Genomic DNA, 26409 nt, shown 5'->3' with positions numbered 1-26409 from the left:
TTAAAACAGACAGGCTGGCAGTGATGGAACTCAAGCTGCAGTGAGACAAATAACGTGATGAGGAGCTGGCCAGCTTGTTTTTGCACATTGGCCCTTCGGAACGGGAAGTCCTGCTTCCTACTGACCTCATCAAGCATCTAGTTAAGAAGAAGTCCTCATTACAGTTTGCCCCAATTCTTAGAAGATAAAGAAGAAAGATAAAGTGGCAGGATTGTCTACCTTGACATTCTGAAGGCAGCCTTTGCCTTTGGGAAGTACAGCACCTCATAAGAAGTTGGCAGTCCGTGGAGGCTTGTTAAACGGACTGACTGCGAGACATGATGATGATGTCAGGAACAACAACAAATATTCATGGATCTCTTATTAGTGTCTGACATCCTATACCGTGTTGTATAAGTGACATCTCATTTATGCTGGACAGCAAGCTTATGAGGGGGTACCATTCTACAGATGATGACCCAAGAGGCCGAGGGAGGGCAAATGACCTGTTTACATTCACACAGCTGCTAAGTGATGGAGCTGGTGTTTGTATCCCATGAGACCAACCCCAGAGCCCTATATTACAGAGCATTTGTCAATGCAAAGTCACCAAGATTATATTAAACCCAACTCTCAGTCAAGAAGGAAAAATTGATATATTGGTGTTTGGTCTTTCTCCCTAGTCTTTTATAGTTTTTAGTTACAGACAAGTCCAAGGAAAGTAGAAATGGGTTTGTACACAATCAAGAGCAGTCACCAACATTTTCTGTAAGGGGCCAGATAGTAAATATTTTAGGTTTTTGGGGCCATCTAAGCTTAGCGGCACCTACTTAACTCCCCTGCTCCAGAGCAAAAGCAGCCAGGCACAATGAATAACATGGCTGGATTCCAATAAAACTTTAGTTGAATAAATAGACGGCTGGCCAGATGGGGTCCATGAGATACAGTTTGCTGACCCCAGATCTAGAGGATGCCCTGAATGTAAAATGAGTGAGAGGTTTTGAGAATGGTCCATGAAATTCTATTTGGGAGTTTATTCTTTCTTAAGATCAGTGCACAAATTGGCTACATATGATGTGCCCTTTAAAACTTCTTGTACACTTTGCCTCTGGGCCTGGCCAATCAAACTGGATTCCCTTATGCTATCTGACCAGGTCAGAACACTGTATTGAATCTTTGTTCTCCAGGCTTATCTCATCCCAGATCTATAGAAAAAGTGCTCCGTGCTCTTGTAATGAAGATGTATGAGTTCATTCCTTTTAACATAGAAATACACTCGAGATGGTGAGTGATTCTGGCAGTCTGTGGGCTCCCTTTCCTTGATGTGAAATCCAACACCCAAATCAACCACATTAAGGTTTAATTGAAAGAGAGAATGGAAAAAGAGAGAGAAAAAAAAAAAGAACCATGAACAACAACAAATGGAAAAGGGGAGACAAAGCCCACAGAACATATACTCTCCCAACTAATTAATCAAGGGCTTTGCTTCCACTAACATACCCGACTGTGTAGGCTGCCCTCTCTATTAGATTCCTTGCCAAATCTGAGCAGTGTAAACACTCCTAAAGACCAGGTAATGAAATCTCTATCAACGTGCCATCTTAGATGGGACTCACATGCCTGCGTTTTGCTTACATTTTAATTTGTGTCTGCTGGATACTTACCCAGTAATTGCTTAATAAGATTAACCTTCCTGGCAATGTGTGGTGGATTTTGATGAAAACATTATCGGAGTGAAGGATTATCGTATAGCACAAAAAAACAGAGGGGGTGGTATTTAATTAACTTATTGCCAATATATCTTGATTGTCTCTTTGAAACACTGGAGAAGTAGTCGATTGGAATTGATTCAGGTTATCTAAATGTATAGAATTGGCGAGTGCGGAGGAGGTGGGCCACTGAGTAAAGAAATTCAAACCCAGGGTCACTGCCTTTCGAAAGTGTTAGGCGGGTGTGTGAAAATGTAAACCTTCTGAGTCGATTTTAAAACCAAACTTTTCAACTTAGGAAGAGATGTGATCTCTTTGGTCACAGGGAAGGTACTGTTTTGGTGTTCAGAAGAAGGTGTTCCGAGTTTTATTTCAGCTTTAAGCGATTTGAAATGCTCAGACTTTATCATAAGAGTTCTCTTGACAAAAGAGACTTCAGGGACTTCCCTGGTACCAGTAGATAAGAATCTGTGTGCCAATGCAGGGAACAGGGGTTCCATTCCCGGTCTGGGAAGATTCCATGTGCGGTGGAGCGACTAAGGCTCACGAGCCACAGTACAGAGCCCATGTGCCCCAACTGTGATGCCTGGGTGCCTGGAGCCTGTGCTCTGCAACGAGAGAAGCCGCAGCAATGGGAAGCCTGTGCACCTCGATGAAGAGGCGCCCCTGCTCGCCGCAGCTAGAGAAAGCCCACAGGCAGCAACCTGGGCCCAGCGTAGCCAAAAATAAGTAATTATTTAAAAAACCACTGGACAATGATTTGGCAACCCCTTTGCTGTCTCAGAACTCACTTGGAAAACATTCTTTTGTGTGTGACGTTATGTGACTCACACACTGTTTTCAAAAGCAGGTTGCATCTGAGGGGGAAAATTCTGGTCTTTTCCAAGACACTGTGAAAACTGTTCCTTTGTTCATTGAGAGACATCATACTCTTAGTTAGGAGTTGTTCTCTTCAGGGAACCTTCTGTCCTGCTGCTGTGGGAGGCTCAAGTCGGGTGGGGGTTGGAAACAAAGCTTAACCACACTGGGAGAAGCGGCGGACCTTCATTTATGGGAGTTAATGCCTATTGGGGATTTCCTTTTGTGAAGACTGCTATTTTAAAAGTGTGGATAACCTCAGTATGTATGCACACATAAAATATATCCCTGTGCAAAATACATGCATATTCACTTTTCAATGTATATTCTGCACTCTTTTCAAAGGAAGGGGTGCTGATTTGGAGAATAAAGGACACTTGTGGATCAGACATAACAGAGTCTCCCCAAAGCAGTGTTTCTCAAAAAGCAGCGTCACGGACATTTTGGACGGAAAGATTCCTCATCGTGGGAGGCGTTCCTCTGCGCTGCAGGCTGCTTAATTGTATCTCGGCTTCTACCTACTAGATGCCAGTTGCATCTCTTTTAAAAGTGACAATCGAAAAAGTCTCCGGACTTTGTCAGATATGTCCCCAGGGGGCAAAGACACTGCAGCTGAGAACCACTGCACTAAAGGGAACTCAAGTTACATTTATGGGTGGTCAAGTCCTAGAGGAGAGCAGACTGCAAATCTGGGGCCAAGAAATTTGGCTCCTGGCTTTTGGGTCAGTGAAGACAAAATATACTGTTCCTTTTCAGGTCTGGTTTTAGTCACCTGATAATGGAAAGCACATAATTTCATCCTCAGATAAAAACTTTTTCATGCTTACTTAGAGGTAATTCAGTGTTTTGATTAGGATAGATGAGGAGAGTGATTCTTCAAGCCTGGCTCAAAAGATGAAAAAGTCACACTTGAAGCAACAGGACAGCTCAAGAGAGAGTAATTTAAGCAACATTAGCATCTCAGAGATGACTAATGTATACCTCTATGTGAGGTATACACATAGAATCTGGAATCTTCTTTGTGGAAAATGCCTCACCTTGGGAAACCCCAACAACTCCCCTAAAGATGCGCATGACAGAGACCTGAGTTCAAATTTGTACCTGCCTACTTGTTTGATTTGGGGTAAATTTCTTGTTTTCTTTTCTCTCTCTCTCTCTTTTTTTGCTGTACCACGCAGCATGCGGGATCTCAATTTCCCCAACCAGGGATCAGACGCGTGCCCCCTGCAGTGGAAGCGTGGGCTTCCAACCACTGGACTGCCAGGGAAGTCCTGGGGTAAATTTCTAAAACATCCTGGGTCTGTTTCTTCAAGATAAATTTTATCCCTTTAGAGTTATTGAAGTCATTCTGCATTAAACCTAGCACACAATAGGTGCCCAATAAATGTTTCCCTCCCATCACTGAAATCTCTCTCCAGGGTTTTTTTAAAATGTGGAGTGAACTGCCTTGTGAGCTAAGAGGCAGAGCGAAAAATTCTGTGTTTGGATAACCCTTCCAGGCAACCTCTTCCTTTCTTGATTTCTGTCCTGAATCAAGCATCCTTCTCCCCTCACCCACATGCCAACCCACCCCATAGTGCCATTGGCTGCCCTGCATGCATGCTAAGTCACTGTAGTCATGGCCGATCTTTTGGAACCCTATGGGCGTAGTCTGCCAGGCTCCTCTGTCCATGGGATTCTCCAGGCAAGAGTACTGGAGTGGGCTGCCATACCACCTTCCAGGGAATCTTCCAGACCCAGGGATCGAACCCACACTTCCTACCTCTTACGGCTCCTCCACTGCAGGTAGATTCTTTACCGCTGAGCCATTGTTGTTCTTTAATTGCCCCACAGTCCCACTCCCCCACCGTTCTGTTTTCTCTCCTCCTTCTTAGCACCTTTTTAGCACCTATTTTTTTTCCTGCAAAAATACAGTTGCCTGATTGCTTTCATAAACATTCCTATTGTCCCCCTTCGATGTTCTGCCAAGAGAAGCTTTGTTCCCGAGTTGTCAAAACTCTTTTCTCTTCTCTCCCGAAGTGGAACCGCTCGGGGTCTTTCCCTTTCATGCCTTGCCAGGCAGCGCTTCCTCCCAGGGGAAGCTGTATCTCTCCCCTCGGGAGAGGCTCCCATCTAGTGTGCCGCCTGCTGCTCTCAGCTTTCCCCATCAGGCAAGACTTCCTCCTGCTGCTTCTGCTGCTGCTGCCCCAGCTGCTGCTGTTGTTGCTGCTCCTGCCCCGGCCTTGAGATGCTTTCAAGTAGCTGCAGAGCGTGCCAGTCGCTGCAGATAGCTTAGGTATGCACATAGCTCCAAGCCGGCACCTTGCCAGCTCCCAGTGGCTCCAGCCAGGCCCAGCTCCCAGACAGGGACAGCAGACAGCTTGGAACAGGGGCACCTGAAAAGGGCAGTTCTTTTTCCTCCCCTTTTCTCCTTTTTTGCATACCTTCCAAGATTTGGATCAGAAAACCTGAACCAGGTGGCGGGGGAGCTCTGACTTTTCCTGTGACCTCAAGAGGGCAAGCTGCAACTGTAACCTCACCTTTGCCTCCAGATGGCATTGTTGCCACATCATCGCTTCCTGGTAAGCCGGTCCTTATCCCATTGTTAAAGGTGTGTCCATCTGCCGGCTGGAGTTGCCAATTGAGTCCGAGCAGATGCATTGCTGCAGGAGAGACAAAGTAATGAAAATATGAATAGATAATTCAGCAATGCAAATGTCAAGGGGGAGGGCCAGGTGCTTTTTCCAAGCGGCTGCCTTTGAAGGAAGCTGCAGTTCAAAAATGGCTTGCCCCAGGCCACAGGGATTAGCTAAATGCAGAAAGCAAGTAGGTCTGGGTGGGCTGGGTTTCCTCCTCCAGTGGAAAGGAAACAGCCTTGCTGATGGTGGGATAGCATCCCTTATGGTTGGGCAGAGGAGAAGGGAGGAAACACAGCCCAGACCTTCCAGAAGTGCCCCTGCAAAGGGGAACATGCCCCTTTGGACTCACTGTGAAGGGTATTCTCTATCCCTCTGGGCCTTTCCTGCTCTCTGGACAGAGTTGTTTATAGACTGCTGGTCCAGGGGCATTGACAAGGATGGTTTTCCTCCAAACTGCTCAAAATCTAAGCCTGTTTCAAATTGAGGCTCCCCAAGTGGGACCAGACTTTTGGTCTGGTTCAGGTGAGACTACACCTGTGTTGAAATACCCATGTAGCCCCCAGTAGCTGCAGTACTCCTTGTTGCTGTTGTTTAGTCACTAAGTCATATCCAGCTCTTTTTCTACCCCACGGACTACAGCCCAGCAGGCTCCTCTGTCCATGGGATGCTCCAGGCAAGAGTACTGGAGCGGATTGCCATTTCCTTTTCCAGGGGATCTTCCTGACCCAGCCATTGAACCCACGTCTCCTGGTTGGCAGTAGTACTGGCCCACGGGAAGAGCCCACCTCCCAGACTATTTCAAACTTTAAAGATAGTTTTCCCTCCCAGCCCTCCTCCTCATCAGTGAGTACCTTTCTGCCTATGGTGGAAAAAGCCAGGGGGTAGCAGTGGAATGGGGTCCTTCTCTAGAAAAAGTACAATGACAATTCCCTGTCTTTCCCTCTAAAATCCTTCCCACTTGCCTCATCCCGACACCTCCCCAGAATACAGAATGAGACAGAGTTCGGAACACTGCCTCTTCTTTGCTAAGCAAACAAGAACGCCTGCAAAACTCTTGCTTCACTCCTAGGCATGCCTCAAGCCTCCAGATACACACTTCTTTCTTGTTGTCCTTGTCGTTCTGTCGGTGCCAACTCCCCACATCCCAGGTCATTGAGCAAACTCAATGCCCACCTACATCTGCTGGTTCTCAGTAAGCTGTTTTTACTGAGCACGAAAGGCAAGTTCACACACCTGCATCCTTTCAAAGTCCGGGTCTAAGAAATGCTTCCTTTGCAAAAACATAAGGAGCTCCCTTCCCTGCATAGTTCTCACCCAGACAATAACCACCCTGTGTCTGTCTGGCATTTTCACCGGACACAGGTTGATGCCGTTGCTATGTTTCCAGCACTGTGGGAGAGAAAGGGCTGTTGACAGCGAAAGGTTCCTAGTATGATGCAGGGATGGGAGAAACAATTAACCACAGGAAACGCAATTAACAATGCTTAGGAAATTGTTCACACAGCAATTAATTCTGCTTGCTTACCACCACCTAAAGTCAGGCTGCATTGTTTTAAGGTTAGAAAACCTATCTTCAAACTTTACAGCTCAGATTGATGGCTGTGGATGAAGGTGGCAAGGTGTCCTTGGGGGCATGTCTGCTTTTTTCTTACACACGCCCCTACCTCATAACCAAGTTTTCTTTCTCTACATTCCTCTGAAGTGCACAGCCCACTGTTGCAACTCTTCGAGATGATTCATGCTAATAAGTGACATTCACTGTACACTTTCCATCTGGGTAACACCTAATTTTCTCCTGCAGTTTATCTATTCTATGTAGGTCACTTACTTGAAGAGACCAGATCCGACTGCCTCAAATAATGACATATTTTCAGCGTACAGAGGTCAGGACATGAGAACTAATTGTGGCAGCTTCAAGATAACGATAGCATCTGATTTGTAATTACCAGGTGAAGGGAGCCAAGGAATTAGCTATTTTTAAATGATTTTTTAAAAAGTTACAATTGGTTATTGGGCCTCGCCTCAAGCCGGCTTGCTGCTACATGGGAGATGCAAGGAGGGCCTCTGTGTTTTAAGCGAGACGCAAACACATATTGCAGGTCTAGCTGGGGCCCAGGCCTTACACGATTTTGCCTTTTCACATTTAGAGAAGGAAGCGGAGGGTTCATCAGTCAAAGAGGATAAACAACCTCCCCAGGTGCCTTCTCAATATGGAAACTCTTGTCAAAACTGCTCCCCTCTTGAGGTTGTTGCTGTTTAGTCGCTCGGTCATGTCTGACTCTTTGAGACCCCATGGACTGTAGCCCTTCAGGCTCTTCTCTGTCCATGGGATTTTCCAGGCAAGAATACTGGAGTGGGTTGCCATTTCCTTCTCCAGGGGATCCTCCCAACCCAGTGATCGAACCTGGGTCCCTGGCATTGGTAGGCAGATTCTTCACCAGTGAGCCACAGGGAAGTCCCTGTTCCCCTCTCCTGGTATTCAAACTTGCCATTTCAAGGTGCAGAACATGTTTCAGTGATCAGCTTTGGAAGATCAGCAAGCAAGCAATACCCCAATCTTACTGGATAAAGAGAAAACATCCAGGGAACAGTGGCCTCTGTTTGCAAAGATGCCTGCCCCCCCCCCACCCCGCTTTTTATCTTGGGTTCTATAGCATCTCTTTATTAAAACAAAAAACGAATTCTGAAAGCAAGAAAACCCCAGGTGGGATGAGAAGGGTTCGGGTTAGAGTATACACGTAACTTCTCAGAGAACTCCCAGAAGTGAAAGGAAAAATAAAGTGAGAAGAAGATTGGAAAAGGACAAGAGCCAAATCGATGGTGCACAGGCTCTGTCCTCCCAGTAGAAGCCATGTAACTCAAGCTGCAAAATGAAACTCAAGTTTGGGCGTATGTTCTGTTGTTGAATTGAACTTTAACTAAAGAAATGAGAACTATATCAGATGTAGAACCACCTCTTGGTTTTTTCTTTGTGGGGGCGGGGTGGGAAAGTTTGAAACAGACTTTTGCTTGCACTTTTTTTTTCCCTTGGTCAGCTATTCCTTCTCTCTTCCTTGAGTAGGAAAATGAGACTCTCTTTCTGGACTATGGGGAAGGACCAAAGTGTCCTTAGGATAAAGACTCAGGGGAGCTGTGAAGTAAATGAGTTTCCTGACTAATGAGAATTCTGTTTCTTATTCTGCTACTGATTGGCTTGATGATGGGGGCTGAGAAATCAGTCTCTCAGTCAGTCTCTCTCTCTTTACCTTTTGTAAAGGTTTCCCTTTACAGGTAGGATAATGGCTGCTTAGGGCCAGAGGGAGGTTCAGCATCTGCCACCCCCTGAAGACTTAGCAGAATGTCTTGAATATAGAAGACACTCCATAAGCGTTCATTACAATTGGTAATGACACATGGGGGCAGATGTGAAGAGCTGGATTGTAGGATACGGTACTCCGATAAATAAAAAATACATAATATGGATGTGTAAAGGATGGAATGAAACAGTGCTGGCAGTAATACGGACAGGTCTGCGAAGAGAAGCATTTTGATGATTAGGATATTAATACCTGCTGCCGGTCCTTGGATCCCTGCTATAGGCAGCCCCGTGGCAGACATTCTACAGATATTATGTCAAGGCTCACTGCTTACATTCGAGGCGGGTGCTATCATCATGCCCATTTCACAGACAAGGAAGCTGTTGACTATTAAGTATGATCACAGGGGGCTTTTGGAATCCCAGGAGGATTACAACATGAGGTGGTTGGCTGCTTCATACTTCACAGTGATTTGGTTACAAATTCTGGTTCGCAACAGGATCTCAGCCAACCTGGTCTCATAACTCATGATTAATCTCCCTATAGTCTATGAAGTGCCATTTTATTGGGCTGGCCAAAAAGTTCATAACATTTTATGGAAAAACTCAAACGAACATTTTGGCTGGCTCAATATATAGTTAGCATCCTTTCCCTGGGGCTGGTTTACAGCTCCTCACCTTGTTGATTTTTACCACACATGCTGTACACCTTTTCCCTCTGCCACATGATCAGCTTGGGTCTGGAGTGAAGACAGCAAGGCCTGGAGCCATGACTGATCAGTGATAGAATACAGAATGAGTGCCGAAGGGAACTGTTACTGTTGCAAGCAATGGAGAATTTAGGGCACTTTGTTACAGCAGCATGCTTGAGCCGATCTTGACTGATACATTTAAGTATAAGGGATGTGAGAAATTGTACATTTATACCTTAGGTGTCTGTGCAGACCTAGAGTTATTTACTTACAGGGTCAGGATCCTTTCTAAAAACCAGCTGGGAAGAGTTAGCACATATTTAGGGCCACCGCATTTTTTTCTCTATGAACAACAAGTAGCTCTTTAAACATTAAGTGATGATATCTCCAATTCTGATCTACTCTCAGAATCAGACTTAGAAAGCCAAGAAGACTCAGGGAAGAAGCCCATTGCTTTTTCATCTAAAGATTTTAGGTGAACACTGGCCTCATTGTTTTCTTCCCAAAGACATCTGGATGCAGTGGGGGTGGTCCCCTCCTCTGCTAGCCACAAATGCTCCAGCAGCTCATCCCAAAAGGTCCTGTTCAGGCCATCTGAGGGTCAAGAGTGAAATGAGTTTGGGAGACCCTTTCCCTAATGTTATTCACCCCCTACCGACAGCCAAAATGCACAATTTATCATGATTTGACAGGCTCCACTCCAGAGAGACCCTGGGATGGAACCAGGGGGCTCCACAGGGCAGGAGGGACAAAAGAGGAAAAGCCTCCAAGTAGAAGTTCATGTAATGAAGGGGCAGCTGGGAAACCAGCCACTAAAAACACAATAGGCAAACAGACTCTGAAAGTGTCTCTGGCTAATTGGAGAAAACTTTCATCAAGTACTAAAAATGCACCAAGGCAGGACCGACAGACCACACACAGACCCCAGATTTCAGCAGGAATAATAAACAGACCTACCTGGAGTGAGGGTACTGTTTTCTCAGTGAACTTGCCTGTGTTTGTGCCAGATACGCTCTGATTGAAATACTCAGGGGGAACCAAAGCAAAGGGAAGGTAGAGGGGCTGGTGGCAGGTAAAAGAATTCTCTAGCAACCGCAAGGGCAGGAGACTGGAGGCCTGGAAAAGTGGCAGCTTGGAATGGGGGTTGTCTGAAATAGTAATTAGGCTATGTGTGGGCCCTGCTGGGTGCCACTTAGAACCTTCCATGCTCACTGGCTGGCAGAGGATCAAGTTGACAAGAGGGCCAATCAATATGTCAGCAACTCTTCCCAGAGAGCTGCTCAGCCCCTGCTTGTCAAAGAGGGCAAACACGGGGGCCACGGGGGTTCTGTGTTTGCCGAGCAGGTCCCCAGGAACCGGGGCTATCTTTAAAGATCAGCTTTGTCGATACATAAATGGAGGAAGAGACTGGGCTTTCCTTTTGAAAATGGAAGCCTTCAGGCCAAGCAGAGCTTAGGGAGGGGGCCAGGGAGTCGAGCTCGCCGGGTCTTGTGGCTCAGCCTGCGAGCAGATTCGCAAGGGCCTTAGAGATGACAGCAGAGCTCCTTTGGAGACCAGGCAGGCTGATGGGGAGGGTCAGGGCTGGGTCTCCCCACCCTGACATCAGCAGATCAAGCCAACAATGCCAGGGCTCCTGTGGGAAATGTACCCAATTTGGAAAGGGCCCCTGTCCAGAGGAGAGAAAGAATCCAGGTGGAATACTCTGATCTCTAGTGCACCAATGCTAACCTGGAACTTGCACAGGCAATCTGCAAAAGCACTTCTGCAAGCAGTAGTGAAAATTAACACATGCAAATGAGCCTGCTCAATGATGATGGTGACAATTAACATTTATTTTGGCATGGAGCCAGGTGTTGGGCTAATTACAGTGTTTGCATTATTTATTCATCATTTATCATTCAGCATATATTTATTGAGTACCTAGAGTGTGTTAGGTATGTATTCCTAGGTGCCAGGAATAAAGCCATTTAACCAGACAAATCCCTTGCTCTCATGGAACTTACATTTTAGTGGGAAACAGAAACTAAACACATAAATGAAAAGTAGGGTCCAGGGCTAGGAAATGCCAGGATATGGGGGATGGGGAATGGAACTTTTTTTTTTTTTTGCTTGTTTAAATATAGCAGGAGACCTGGGTTCGATCCCTGGGTTGGGAAGATTCCCTGGAGCAGGGAAAGGCTACCCACTCCAGTATTCTGGACTGGAGAATTCCATGGACTATACAGTCCATGGGGTCGTAAAGAGTCAGACACGACTGAGAAACTTTCACTTTCACTTAAATATAGTAGTTTAGTAGTAGTTTTAGTCGCTCAGTTGTGTCCGACTCTTTGTGACCCCATGGACTATGGCTTGCCAGGCTCCTCTGTCCATGGGATTCTCCAGGCAAGAATACTAGAGTGGATTGCCATTCCCTTCTCCAGGAGATCTTTACGACCCAGGGATCAAACCCAGGTCTTCTGCATTGGAGGCAGATTCTTTACCATCTGAGCTACAGGGAAGATCCTGTTTAAATATAGACCAATCAAAAATAATGTCTGTAGTGGGGAGGGAGGTGGGAGGGGAGTTTAAGAGGGAGGGGACATATGTATACCTATGGCCAATTCATGTTGATGTATGGCAGAAACCATTATAATACTGTAAAGTAAACGAAAAGGGAGTGTCCTCCAGTAAAAGAAAATAAATGAATAAAAATGACATCTGTGATAGGTAACATTTGAGCCAAGCCTTGAAGGAAGGAAGGAAGAAAGCAAGCAAGCAATTTATGATGACATCTGGGGAAGAACACAGAGAAGGCAATGGCACCCCACTCCAGTACTCTTGCCTGGAAAATCCCATGGATGGAGGAGCCTGGAAGGCTGCAGTCCATGGGGTCGCTAAGAGTCGGACACGACTAAGCAACTTCACTTTCACTTTTCACTTTCATGCATTGGAGAAGGAAATGGCAACCCACTCCAGTGTTCTTGCCTGGAGAATCCCAGGGATGGGGGAGCCTGGTGGGCTGCCGTCTATGGAGTTGCACAGAGTCGGACACGACTGAAGCGACTTAGCAAGGTCTGTGGCCTGCGATTTGTTTTGTAAGTGAATACTGAAATGTCTCTGGTCAATAACACTTGGGTAATTACATCTCTGGTCAATAATGTGGTAAGTGACTAGCCCAAGATCCAGAGCCAGTAAATGGGAAGCCTGAGATTCTGACTGAGACACGTGTACCTGCAGAGTCGACCACCATGCCCTCCAGCCAGTGACTCCCTCCACCAAGTCCTGACTGGAGGCCACTGGGCCCTCTGAGTTTTTTAAATGAACCACGGCTTTGCCAAGACGGAACAAGTCAGGTGGGCTACAGAATCTCTTCCTAAATACTGTCAAGGCTCACTCGGGAACAGATACCTCCTTTTGTAAGTAGTGATTAGTCTTCTATAAATATAAAAAAACCAGTGTGCTATTTAACTTAAAGGAATGGCCATTGTCTGGAGAAAATAAATCTGTGTGGCAACTTCAATTTACAGTCTGACTGCCCAACCATCAATATGTTTGGTGACTTTTTCCAGGGTCGGTTTGCTTATCATCCTTTGGGGACGCGGTAGACGACAGCATGTCTTCCTACTTGAAGGGAGGGGTTGCTGCAACGTATTAATTATCCTTTTGAGGAAGGCTGTTAGTGCCAAAATGACCTTCTGCCTAAAAGAAGAGCTGCAAACAAAACCGTGAGAGAGAACATTCTTGGAAATGCCTAAAGTCTTAAAGGAGTTTTAAACAATTAAATCTTAAAGGAGTTTTTTTTTTTTTTTTTTTTTAAATCCCTTTCAAACGGCCATGGTGGAGTGATTTCTTTTATTTTCGCCCTACTGTACTGCGATACACTGAACGGAATAAACTTTCAAAGCACTGCAGGGAAGTTACGCCCACAAATCCCTTTACTACTAATGGGATTTGTGCACCTATCTCCCAAGAATGCTCTGAAAACTTACTTGCCTGTGTCCAACTTCCAGCCCGCAGGTTCCAAAGTGGTCGCAAAGTTTACAGCCCAGGAATTACACGGAAGAGAAAAGATGAGCTGTAGATGACCATATCAGAATCCTGGCAGGACCACGGGGAGTGAGAGGGGCTTGGGAGAAATGGACCGGCCTCTATCCCTCTACCTGCACTCTCTCATCCACCGGCCACGGTGCCACAATGGTTCCCCACACACGCTTTGTCTGTGCCTTTCTCATTCTTGTCCCTCGAAAAAGTAGGGAGGATTTCTGGCCCCTCCTGCATGTCTGCCATGAGGACAAGGAGCCAGTTGCATGAGGCAGCCCTGAGACCAGAGAGCAGTATGTTCCGGATGCAAGAAGAATCCACACGGAGGGACCAGCACATTCATCTATTCCTGTGACAGGCTTGGAATGGTACAGCGAGTGGGAAGTGGTATGAGATTAATCAGTTCCTGTGTTTAGAGGAAACAAATGGGGCTCCTTGCCACCTGAGGGTGCACGGGGCTCCCACCTGGTGTCAGTCCCACTCCCGTCGTCCCCATGCGCCCACTGCACTGCAGGTAGCAGCTGTGAACAGTGTGGGTGTGTGGTGTCTGCTGTGCTCCGGGGACCTCTATCAAGGCCCCCCCAGCTCCCAGCATCACTGGGCAGATCGATATGTGAGACAGACACACACGCTCATGGCCACTTTCTGTTTCTCGTGTGGGGACCCCAAGAGAATACACTGGAGGAGAGGTGATGCTGCTGGAGCCTCCCATTGTCCAACGAGCCAGCTCATCCTCGGGCCGATAAAACACACACCCGGAGCCATTCAACACACAGAGCATCATTTCCCACCCCAGACTACTCCGTTCCTGCTGTTATTTTTCCCGGGAAAGAACTAAAATAAAAGCCTTTCTTTCTCCAAGAAAGGACCCATGTGATCAAAATACCTTTAGAGAATGATAATATCGGTAGGTTTTATTCTGCAAATATATCACGGTCTCGGATTTTAAGAGCTTTTGTGATAGCAAAACACATCCCCACAATCCTTACACATACACCTCAATGCATCTTTCTCCCCGCCGCACCCCCTGAAGATTACCATTCAGGGCTGACAATCCGAACAATACTCAGCTCTTTAAGGAACAGCAACCAGCAGTCCTGTTCAAGAGGGTGCTGGTCCCTAAGACCACCAACTACAAGGGAAGGCGATGTGGGCTGCGCGTGGCACGTGGCCACTGGAATCCTAGGAAGCAGACATTATAAATGTTTTAGAGGATGAGATGTCATATCGATCAGGAGATGTGCTGTTTGTGCTGGAACAAAGAGGGGGAACTCTCTTTTGAAAATAGCCTTCTGTAAGCGGGAGTGAGGAGAGGGGTCTGGAAGGTGACAATTAGCGTGGTGGCCCTACTCTGTTCTCTCAACTGCTGCAAATGAGAAGTAAGGTCCAGACTCACTTCCTTCCCTGAGACCCAGGCAGCCCCCAGCCAACTGCTCCCAGTGAGCCTTCTGAGTGAACTCAGAGCCCACAGCCAGGCAGTCTGAGAATGGCAGCCAAGCCAGAGCAGCTTAGCAACAGGGTAAAGAAGGAGCTATCTCCCTCTCCTGAGTCCCTGAGAGATTCAGCCCCATCAGGGTTCAAAGCCCTGCATGGCTACTCATAAGCAGATGACCTTGAACCAATGAATTCACCTCTCTGAGCTTTACATTCCTCAGCTAGAATAAAAGCTAACATTTTTATAAAGTACTGATTCAGTGGCCAGTACTGAGCCACTGAGTATGCATTACCTTACTTACCCTTTACAATAAATCCAGAAGTGGGTTCTGTTATCATTCCCATTTAATAGATGAAAAAATTGAGCCCAAAAGGTGTTGGGAATTTTGCCCACACTAACAGGGCTCAGAATTGGGGAGCTGATTATGGAATCAAGCACATGTTCTCAGCCATTTATATCTCTATGGGGAGAGGGGTGATCAAACCAACCTTGCAGGGTGTAGTCGGTATAAAAGAGGCAGGAACCTGGGGATATCAAACACACAGGAGGCACTCAAGAAATGTGTCTCACTTCCTGTTGGGTCTCAGATCATTTTGTCATGACAACCATGGTGATCGTGGCTACCTTTTATTAAGCCCTTAATGTGTGCCAGGCATAGATTTTATGGAGTGTGTACATTATTCTCCCATTTCACAGATAACAAAATTGAAGCTCAAGGAATTGATATAACATGCAGCTGGTAAGTGGTTGAGGGGTGACTTGAACCTGAGTCCCGTGACACCTATAGCCTGAGTACTGACTGTATCACCCAGCTCACAGCAGGACAACTGTCAACTCAAGTCCAATACCAGTGGAGATGGGGGATGTATATTCATCTAGATAGCCCTCCCCCATTGGCATGAACCCCTTATCAGAGGCAGCCTTGTGGCTTCCTTTTCTGCATCACATTAGGAGGGAAGAGCCACAGTTAAGATGGGCTCAAAGGTCATCTGGTCCAGATCTTTGCTGTACAGATGGTGCCCATGACAGCCAATGACTGGCCGAGCCTGGATTTGAAACTTGGTCTCTTAATTCTTTGTCTGGTGCCCTCTCTGCTGTCTCTTCCATTTCCTTAAAGACAGAGAAGCTGATGGGCAATGAAAGGCCTTAAAAAACAATGAAGGCACTGCAGAGAAGCCATCTTCTCTCACCTAAGATTTTTATTACTATTATCTGCAATGCAGGGCATGAGCAAAAATAGCCTGTTAATAAATTAGTCAACAAACTGGGCTTTATTGTTCTTCCTGATTCTAAATTCATTAGCTAGGGTTTCTATGACGAAGTACTTCTGCTGCAGAAGTTCATTCACACCTGGAATCTAAAATCACTATTTTTCTATTTATTTCTACCTGGTCCAAGGATGCCGTGGTTGATAGAGATGTGATTCCTCCTGCATGTCAACTTGGTAATTTTTCAGGAGTGAGAAATGAGTTGAAGAAATAAGGATGTTGAGCAAATCCTGTATGTAATTCTCATTTCATTTGGTCATTTGTTCAGCAAAGCCAAATTAGGCACATGGGGAGGCTGCCAGTGTTCTTTTCAATTTTTAATTTCTGACATGGTTCACTCAAGGATTTTTTTTCAACTCCAGAATAAAAAAATCTCGTGTTAGCAAATTGGACTTGATCTTTTTCTTAAATGGTTTTAAGTTAAGTGGATTTCACATGCCTAACCTGTAACATTTAAAACTTGATTCTTATGGAAAGAAACATTGAATTTTAAAAGGAGTTAGTTCTTTCCCCCAGAGCCTGATCATAGAGTGGGAAGTGAAAAGTTTCAGAAATATGGTAGTCCTGGTTCTCTGATATGCTTACTATTAACATGGTCAACTTTTTAACTGGGAAAAAAAACTGCTTTAGGAAAAAAGGGATACCTTCTTATTGCAATGCAAACCACCAGTATCCATCAAAAGAGAAGTACATTTTCATCTGCAATAAGATAAATGATACAGCTAGGCTTATTTTGAATTTTTGACAATTTACACGTAAGTTCCACAGATTTCTTTCCTGCTGAAGGTACACGTTGGTTTCAACAGGCAGCAGCATTGTAACCACCAAGGCATTTCTGGCTTATATAAAGCATTGCAATGACAGCAGAATGACATTCTACGCACCCTCCCTCTTCTCTTCAGCTGGTGACCCCTCCCCACCTTGGGTACAGTGAAATGTGGTTCTGCCAAAACAATAAAAGTTTGTTAAACAGAAAACCATGTTATGAACTACAGTGAAATAAAGTGAAAAATTCAGTTCACATGTGGCTACTGGACAGTACAATTCCAGACCACTGTGGCTTACTGGGGTTCTTCTAGGCCGATTTCCTCCTCTTTGCTCCCAGGATATTTTGTGCCCACATCTCTCAGGGCATCTGCAGCTTTATGCGGTAATAACTTATTTGCTGGTCACGCTACCTCCCCTCAAACTCTGAGCCATGAGCACCTTGAGGGGTGAGAGTGAGTCTTTAGCCAGCTCATTTCAATTTGCCTGCAATGGAGGAGACCTGGGTTTGATCCCTGGGTTGGGAAGATCCCCTGGAGAAGGATGGCTGCCCACTCCAGTATTCTTGCCTGGAGACTCCCGTGGACAGAGGAGCCTGGCAGGCTACAGTCCACAGGGTGTCACAGAGTCGGACACGACTGAGCAACTAACATACTTTTCAGTTTGCTGCAGCAGCCTGTATCAGGTTTAGAACACACTAGTGTCCAAAAAACATTTACTGAATAAAAGAATGACTTGACAAGCTGTGTTTAAAAAAATGCAATTAACAGAGGTCTTACAGTGTACCAGGCTAAGAATAATCATGGCGATAGTCATAAACAGTATCTACTGAATCTGGACTTTGTATCAGGCTCTCAATTACTATAGGCATTTCTCATCTGAATATCCTCTTGCCCCTAAAACATCATCTTTGAGGCAGGACTTATTATGTCTGTTTTATAGATGAAGAAACTGAGGCCTAGGGAGATTAAATAACTTAACCTACTCTCACACAGCTACTAAGTGCCAGAGCCATATATTTCTCAATCCCTCACTGGTGGTTCCCTAACCTCAGTCATCATGGACCATGTTCCTGATTTTTTACTAAATCCCATCTCCACTCATCCTATTATTTCCTCACTACATTTTAAAATCACCCTTACCCCCCCTTAAAATTTTAATCCACTTAGCCTCATCCCAAAATAGTATCTGTGAAATAAAAAGCTTGATGTATTAGTTGTAAGGCTTTGTGATAATGAAAATAAACACAGAATTACTGAAATAAAGACGTGTGCCCACACAGTTCACAGTGGTCTGCCTCCTACACTGGGCAAACACCACCCCCTGCTAGACTGCCTCTAACTTAGAACATTCGTCTTTCTATTTCCAAAGACCCACCATTATTTCTGTGTTTTTCTGCCCTCTACAGTAGTCTAAGAGAGGAAAAAAATTAACAACACCAGCAGTAGAAGAAGGGGCTGGAAAGAAGGCTGCTCCTGCCTGTCTTCTCTCATTATTTCTTAGCTGGATAAAAGCAAAACATAATTGAACCACAAGACCTGACCTCCCACACAGTCCCTCCACCTTGAGGCTTGCTCTTTATATCTTCAGTGCCAGAGGACTAAGACGGCTGAAGGCAGGCTGGATCCATGGGGTCAGTCCTTCCTGCTGAGAGCCTCCCCACCATATACCAGGATCATGCCAGGATAGTCTGGAACCTGCTGGAATTCAAGAGTCCTGATCCACACCACCTGCTGCCCACAAACATATCCATAGCCCAGACCACCATGGATGTCTTCCTGGCCATTCCTGTTTCTATTTAACTCACAGATTCACTGGCAATCATTGTGCACCTACTATATCCCAGATACTACAAACCCACCATGCAAATCTCTTTCCTTTTTCTAAGTGTTATTGACGTATAGCTGATGTAGAATGCTGTGTTAATTTCTGCTATATAGCAAAATGCTTCAGTTGTGTGTCTGTATCTTCTTTTTCATATTCTTCTCCATTATGGTTTCTCACAGGATACTGAATACAGTTTCCTATGCTGTAAGTTGTTGTTGTTCAGTCGCTCAGTTGTGTCCAACTCTGAGACCCCATGGATTGTAGCACACCTGCCTTTACCATCTCCTGAAGGGCCTTGCTGCTTAAGCCTCTTGTATATACTAGTTTGCAATGTGATTTTCAATAATAGTCAACACTATTTGGTGGTTGCTGGGTGCTAGACACTTCTAAAAGGTTAAATATTTAGCCATGAAATATTTGATAGATCAAATGTGGTAGAATATCAGTAATTTTCAATGGTCCAACTTAAATATATTAATCATTTACTACAGTAGCTCCAGAGACAGATATTTTTATTATTACTCATTTATATCTGAAGAAACTATAGAAGTGAGAGATTAAGTAACCTGGTCATCCAACCACCAGTAACAGAGCTGGGCTTTGAACTTGGAAACTCTGGCTCAGAACACTTAACCATAATGCATTCTGCCTCTCAGAATAAAAGTGTCAAAACAGAATGCTACTTTCTTTCTGCCTAAAGACTAGAAGCTACACTTCAGGTGCATTGTGGGCAAAATATACTTTTATGGAGACAATGGAACATGTAGTTAGAGCAGCTTAGCAGCCAAAAAGACTTGGCTTCAAGCCCAGGTCTCCCTGGCCCTTAGGTATCTGAGATTCTGGGAGTTTTGTTTAGTCTTTTGACTTATCTGACCCTCAGTTTCCTCATCTGTAAAGTGGGAATCTTCACACTCCCTACCTCCCAGGAGAGATCGTCACATTTAATGAAATACAGCATGTATAACACTGAGCCCAGCTTGACAGAGTTACAAGCTCAATAAACAAGTCATTGTGTGGATTGGCCAGAAATAACACTATTTGGAGAAAAGTATCTTTCAAATTCCAAATCGCTTGATTATAAGCAAATAGTCATCCCTAAATTGGAGATGCCCTGCATTCTGAATGAAAACCTCAGAATCCGAAGTGGAAAAATACTTAGGGGTCATCTTCTCCAGACTCATCTTACAGAAGAGGTGATGGAGCCCAACCGAACAGGGGTTAAACACCTTGGCAGGGAGGCCAGGCGCTGTTCTCGAGGAGCACAGACCCCTGACCTCACTCGCTTCCACCTTGCTGCCTGGATTCTTAAAGTCATCCTTTTGGGGAGACACTTTCAAGTGGGATGTCAGACCTGCTGACCCGACTCACAGATTCCATGCGTGTGTGGTGTCACTGGCAACACGAAGCAGTGCTGGGAGGTGCAGCTGGGGTGGGAAAGGGAGGTGAGGGGGGATTCTAAATGATTTCTATCAACCTTCTCCAAAGCTACCACCAAAACACAGTCCAAGTAAAATCAGCATCTTTTCTATGCAAATGTAACTTCAACACAAGCCCTCCAACCTCCCTCTTTCTACCCAGATTGCTACCTTGAATCCCTTCCTGTGTTAATATTCAGGAGATGCTTCTGTGTAAAAAACATTCAATAGCAATATTTCCTACATTTACTCTGATAGTCACAAATTCAGCCTGCTCACATGGTTAGGTTTGTGCAGTGTGGGAGAGCCCAGTTAACGAACCTCCTCTAATCCTTGACTGTGAGCCTGGTGCTGAGCCAGGCTCAGGAGGGGAGTGGTTACCAAGACGCTGCTGCCCTCCAAAAGCTGCCTGTCCAGGCCAGTGGGTTCAGGCCATGGTGCCCAGACTAGCAGAATCAGCATCCTCTGAGAGCTTGTTAGGAAATGCAAATTACTGGGCCCTACTCCAGACCCATAAATCAGAAACTCAGGCACGGGTGGGGCTCAGGTATCTCTGGATTAACAAGCCCTTTAAGAGATTCTGATGGATGCTCACGTTGGAAAACTACTGGTGCAACAGCAATGAGTAAAGCAGAACCCGAAGGGTGGGAACAAGCTCCCCTTGTCCGTTTCCACAAGGGTGGAGGAGGTGAGAGACCCAGAACCTCCTGCCAGGTGCTTAAGGTCTCCTCCCACATGAGACGAATGTCACAACCAGCTAGGAAGACGCAAGACGGAAAAGAGATGCTCAAGCCAGAGTGGAAAGATGGGAACAATGCCAGAACCAGACCTGAGCCAAAGTGAAACAGAGAAGCAGGGGAAGTTCCTCCCGAGCCTGCCTCCTCTCCTCCCAGGGTCTGCTGTCTGTCTGCTCTGCCTATCTGGGAAGACCAGCTATCAGAGACCCACCAACACCTCCAGATTCAGCAGTGCCACTCGTATGAATGCCTTCCCATCACACTGGAAGCTTCCTGGACTCCCATCCAACTCACTCAGAACTTTGCTTTCCCAACTATCGGCCACTTCAATGCATATGAATTCAATGAATGTCCTCCCCCGCTTATAGCAACTTCACATTTTCTAGTGTTAATAGATGTGTAATCATAAGGGAGCTTAAGCCAAACATATAAACTCTCAGGGTGGAAATTTTAGGCACTGTGCCTAAAATTGGGGAGATATTTTCAGAGAGACAACATTTTAGACAATGGCTGCAAGATGGCACAAAGGGAAGGTTCCCCCCTCTGCTCTCTGGTCAGCCCTGACTGCTGACGTGCAGACTGAGGGCAGGAAGGTCTTGGCGGATCTGAGCTCTGTTTGGCAGAAGGATTGCAGCCCCTTCCTCCCATCAGGCACAGTGCTGTCCAAAGAGATGCACTGAGGTAGTTGTGGCAGGGACTTCTGACAGGAAATATCTGTTGGTGAGCATTCTTGGGGCAATTTCTTTTCTTCTTTAGCCCGGGAGGCTGAACCCATGAGTCTGAGCTTAAAAGCTATGTACTAGCTCAGGACCATTACGGCTTAGCCTGATGTAGCTTCAGCAGAATAGGGCAATTTTTGGAAGGCTGTTAAGACAGTTCATGGAAGTGCAGGAGGACCTGGCCCACTGTCTGTCTCAGCTGGGGTCACAGGTCCTGCCTTGGGCCTGTCACCGTGGCCTTGAAGGAAGATAACACCATGGGCCTGAACTGAAGACAATATGCAGAAGGTGCTGTGTATAGAGACCTGGTCATCAGGTGAAGATGCCACATCTGAGCCAATAAAAATACAGGATGCTAGTTACATTTGAACGTACTAATTTAGGACACACTAATTCTAAAAGCTTTACGTGTTACTTATCTGCAACTCAGATTTCATTGGGGTTCTACAGTGAATCTGGCAGCCTTGTCACCAAAGGAACTTGTGGGAGTCAATCAGGGTTCCTATTTTGTATATACAACAGTTTGGTAAAACCCTTGAAGAGGTACAGAGTTCTTTGTGGAGCAAAGTACTGTCCATACCCAGAGGTGCCCAGACACTGCTTCCGGTTGTGTTGGGACGGCTGTCCACGCAGATGAGAGCCTGTGGCAGGCATTTGCATTCTTCACCAAGTGTAAAAACTGTGGCTGTCTGCTGTGTAAATCTTGTGCACAATACTTTTTATCAACTGTATGGATTCCCAGATGGGACCTGAGGATTTTATCAGAAAATTCATCTAGGATTATTCAGTTCAGTTCAGTTCAGTCACTCAGTCATGTCCAACTCTTTGCGACCCCATTAATTGCAGCACGCCAGGCCTCCCTGTCCATCACCAACTCCTGGAGTTCACTCAAACTCATGTCCATCGAGTCGGTGATGCCATCCAGCCATCTCATCCTCTGTCATCCCCTTCTCCTCCTGCTCCCAATCCCTCCCAGCATCATTGTCTTTTCCAATGAGTCAACTCTCCGCATGAGGTGGCCAAAGTAGTTAGAGGGATGCAAATTATACCTACAACTAACTATTTAGATCACACAGGTCAGAATGGCCATCATTAAAAGGTCTACAAATAAAGTCTGGAGGCAGTGAGCAGAAAACGGAACCTTTCTACACTCTCGGTGGGAATGTAAATTGGTGCAGCCACTATGGAAAGCAGTATGGAGGTTCCTCAGAAAGCTAAAAGGAGTCACCATGTGATCCAGCAATCCCACTCATTGCCATTTATCTGGGGAAAACTTTAATTTGAAAAGATACAGGGAACTGTATGTTCATAGCAGCACTATTGGCCATTAGCCAAGACTTGGAAGCAACCTAAATCCCCATCGACACAGGAATGGACAAAGAAGATGTGATACATTATGAACCATTGAATACTACTCGGCCACAAAGAAGAACAAAAGAACGCCATCTGTGACAACACGGATGGACCTAGAGATTATTATAGTAAATGAAGTAAGTCAGAAAGAGAAAGACAAATGCCACGTGATATCACTTATACGTGGAACCCAAAATATAGCACAAAAGCGCTTATCCGTGAAACAGAACCAGACTTACAGACACAGAGAACAGGATTTGTGGTTGCCAAGCGAGGGGGACAGCCAGGGAGGGATGGATTGGGAGTTTTGGATTAGCAGATACAAGCTAATATATATACGATGGATAAACAACAAGGTCCTACTGTAAAGCACAGGGAACCACATTCAATACCATATAATAAAATTTAATGGAAAAGAAAAACAGAATTCAGCTAGCATCAAATTGATATTTCACTCTTGCCAAAGCTATTCCAAATCCTGAAAGATGATGCTGTGAAAGTGCTGCACTCAATATGCCAGCAAATTGGGAAAACTCAGCAGTGGCCACAGGACTGGAAAAGGTCAGTTTTCATTCCAATTCCAAAGAAAGGCAATGCCAAAGAATGCTCAAACTACCACACAATTGCACTCATCTCACATTCTAGTAAAGTAATGCTCAAAATTCTCCAAGCCAGGCTTCAGCAATATGTGAACCGTGAACTTCCTGATGTTCAAGCTGGTTTTAGAAAAGGCAGAGGAACCAGAGATCAAATTGCCAACATCTGCTGGATCATGGAAAAAGCAAGTGAGTTCCAGAGAAACATCTATTTCTGCTTTATTGACTATGCCAAAGCCTTTGACTGTGTGGATACAATAAACTGTGGAAAATTCTGAAAGACATGGGAATACCAGACCACCTGACCTGCCTCTTGAGAAATATGTATGCAGGTCAGGAAGCAACAGTTAGAACTGGACATGGAACAACAGACTGGTTTCAAATAGGAAAAGGAGTTCGTCAAGGCTGTATATTGTCACCCTGTTTATTTAACTTATATGCAGAGTACATCATGAGAAACGCTGGACTGGAAGAAACACAAACTGGAATCAAGATTTCCGGGAGAAATATCAATAACCTCAGATATGCAGATGATACCACCCTTATGGCAGAAAGTGAAGAGGAACTCAAAAGTCTCTTGATGAAAGTGAAAGTGGAGAGTGAAAAAGTTGGCTTAAAGCTCAACATTCAGAAAACGAAGATCATGGCATCCGGTCCCACCACTTCATGGGAAATAGATGGGGAAACAGTGGAAACAGTGTCAGACTTTATTTTTTTGGGCTCCAAAATCACTGCAGATGGTGACTGCAGCCATGAAATTAAAAGACGCTTACTCCTTGGAAGGAAAGTTATGACCAACCTAGATAGCATATTCAAAAGCAGAGACATTACTTTGCCAACAAAGGTTCATCTAGTCAAGGCTATGGTTTTCCCTGTGGTCATGTATGGATGTGAGAGTTGGACTGTGAAGAAGGCTGAGCACCGAAGAATTGATGCTTTTGAACTGTGCTGTTGGAGAAGACTCTTGAGAGTCCCTTGGACTGCAAGGAGATCCAACCAGTCCATTCTGAAGGAGATCAGCCCTGGGATTTCTTTGGAAGGAATGATGCTAAAGCTGAAACTCCAGTACTTTGGCCACCTCATGCAAAGAGTTGACTCATTGGAAAAGACTCTGATGCTGGGAGGGATTGGGGGCAGGAGGAGAAGGGGGCGACAGAGGATGAGATGGCTGGATGGCATCACTGACTCGATGGACGTGAGTCTGGGTGAACTCCGGGAGTTGGTGATGGACAGGGAGGCCTGGCGTGCTGCGATTTATGGGGTCGCAAAGAGTCAGACATGACTGAGCGACTGATCTGATCTGATCTGAAAGCCCCCCTAGAGACATCTGATAGCCAGCATGATACTACCTAACTGGTCCAAGTCCCTCTCTTAGGCCAGATGTCAGTACCCTCTTTCCAGAAGGCTCACTACAACCCATTCATAAGGTCTTTTCTTCTCTCATCTCAGCTGAAAATTTGAAACCTAAAGATCTCTGCCCAGTGGTTCAGTGGTAAAGAATCTGCCTGCAATGCAGGAGACCTGGGTTCGATCTCTGGGTTGGGAAGATCCCCTGGAGCAGGGCACAGCAACCCACTCCAGTAATCTTTCCTGGAGAATCCCATGGACAGAGGAGCCTGGCAGGCTACAGTCCATGGGGTTGCAAAGAGCCAGACACGACTGAAGCGATTTAGCACGCATGCAAGCAAAGATCTTCTGCAAGTTCCATTTCTGCCAACAGTGTTGATTCCTGTAAATATTTACCAAACGTGTTCTGCAGTCAAGACACAGCCATTTTTTCTTTTCCTTCTGGAAGGAGGTTTATTACACAAAGTAATAGGTGATGTCTTCTTACTACCACATCAATCTGCTATAGTACCTGTGTGCTGAACTTCCTCGACAGCAAGAACAAACAGTTGTTACCGAAACCTTCCACACAGAGGAAAACAGTAAAACCAGAAACAAAAGCAAAATAACAAACAAAATTTTTACAGAGATTTATTCTCTGTTAGACTACTGAACACAACACAGAGCAGCCCAAAGCTAAAGTTCAATTATATTTTCTAAAGCAGGAATGTCAAACAGTTCAACTTGATTTTTTTCTTCAGACAACACTGTCTTATTTTGCTGATAAGAGGTGACTTTTCAGCACCAAGTACCCCCCAAAGGACCCTGAGCTTTGGGGTGAAGTACTGGGCTCAGATTTAGGATACACAAAGCCAGTCCAGGGGAAGGTCAGCATAGGCGAGATTTTGAGCTGAATAACTTTTTTCTACGTGTTCTCCCATCTGTTCTCAGGAGCAATGGTGTCTGAGAAGCTCTGGTGAATGAATTGATAGTTAGTGAAGCAAAAAGCTAGGCTAGGAGCCCATGGGAAGCATGTCTGGTTTAAGGGCAAGACAGTATTTCCTTTTCCGGGAAGGCTCTATACATTTAGAACAGATTCCTTAATCAACTGTCAATGATCTCAGACTCTATCTTCAGTGTTCTTTTCACGAGGTCTTGCGCTTCATACCGTGGTCAGGAGCCAGCTCTCATCGGGTGAGGGTACTTGGCTCCAAAGTCTTTCTGAGAAATATGTTTCAGTGCATGTGGGACCACTTTGCCCAGAGAGGGGATTATCATTTTAATGAGTGGCTTTAGCCAATTAGTTTATTTTTTGCTGAGTTTGTTTTTTTTCCCATTCCACACTCCTAATTCAATATCCTTATTTTACATAAAACGTGGAAGGCTGACTGACCCTCCTAAGGATTCATGCAGAGGTTATGGTGGGCCCTATTATGGAAACTGAGTAGACTGGGGGTGATGAGACACATTTCTCACATGGACTCTCTTTACAGGTCGACTGTCTCTGTGTATCCATGTATATGTACGTACATGTGCTCAGTTGCTCAGTCGTGTCTGACTCTTTGCGGCCATGGACTGTAGCCCACCAGGCTCCTCTGTCCACAGGATTCTCCCGGCAAGAATACTGGAGTGGGTTGCCATTTCCCACTCCAGGGGATCTTCCCGACCCACGGATTGAACCCTCATCTCTTGTGTCCCCTGCATTGGCAGGGGGATTCTTTACCACTAGTGCCCCCTGGGAAGCCCATGTGTGTACATAAATGTACACACACATAAATGCATATATGTCTGTATATA

At 45.4% G+C, this 26409-nt stretch overlaps 1 protein-coding gene across 4 annotated transcripts in view; it reads right to left on the bottom strand.

Moving 5' to 3' along the window:
- LOC109561123 (teneurin-2) overlaps positions 1-26409 on the bottom strand; it is a 765441-nt gene that overhangs the window by 242875 nt on the left and 496157 nt on the right. For all 4 annotated transcript variants that reach the window (XM_070793964.1, XM_070793965.1, XM_070793967.1 and 1 more), the window contains one exon: positions 5066-5188. In XM_070793964.1, the coding sequence (XP_070650065.1) occupies positions 5066-5188 (123 nt within the window). The remainder of the gene's footprint in view (positions 1-5065; positions 5189-26409) is intronic.

This window comes from Bos indicus, chromosome 7 (genome assembly GCF_029378745.1).
Source record: "Bos indicus isolate NIAB-ARS_2022 breed Sahiwal x Tharparkar chromosome 7, NIAB-ARS_B.indTharparkar_mat_pri_1.0, whole genome shotgun sequence".
In the NCBI taxonomy this organism is placed as follows: domain Eukaryota; kingdom Metazoa; phylum Chordata; class Mammalia; order Artiodactyla; family Bovidae; genus Bos; species Bos indicus.
This window is presented reverse-complemented; position numbering and strand designations above follow the sequence as displayed.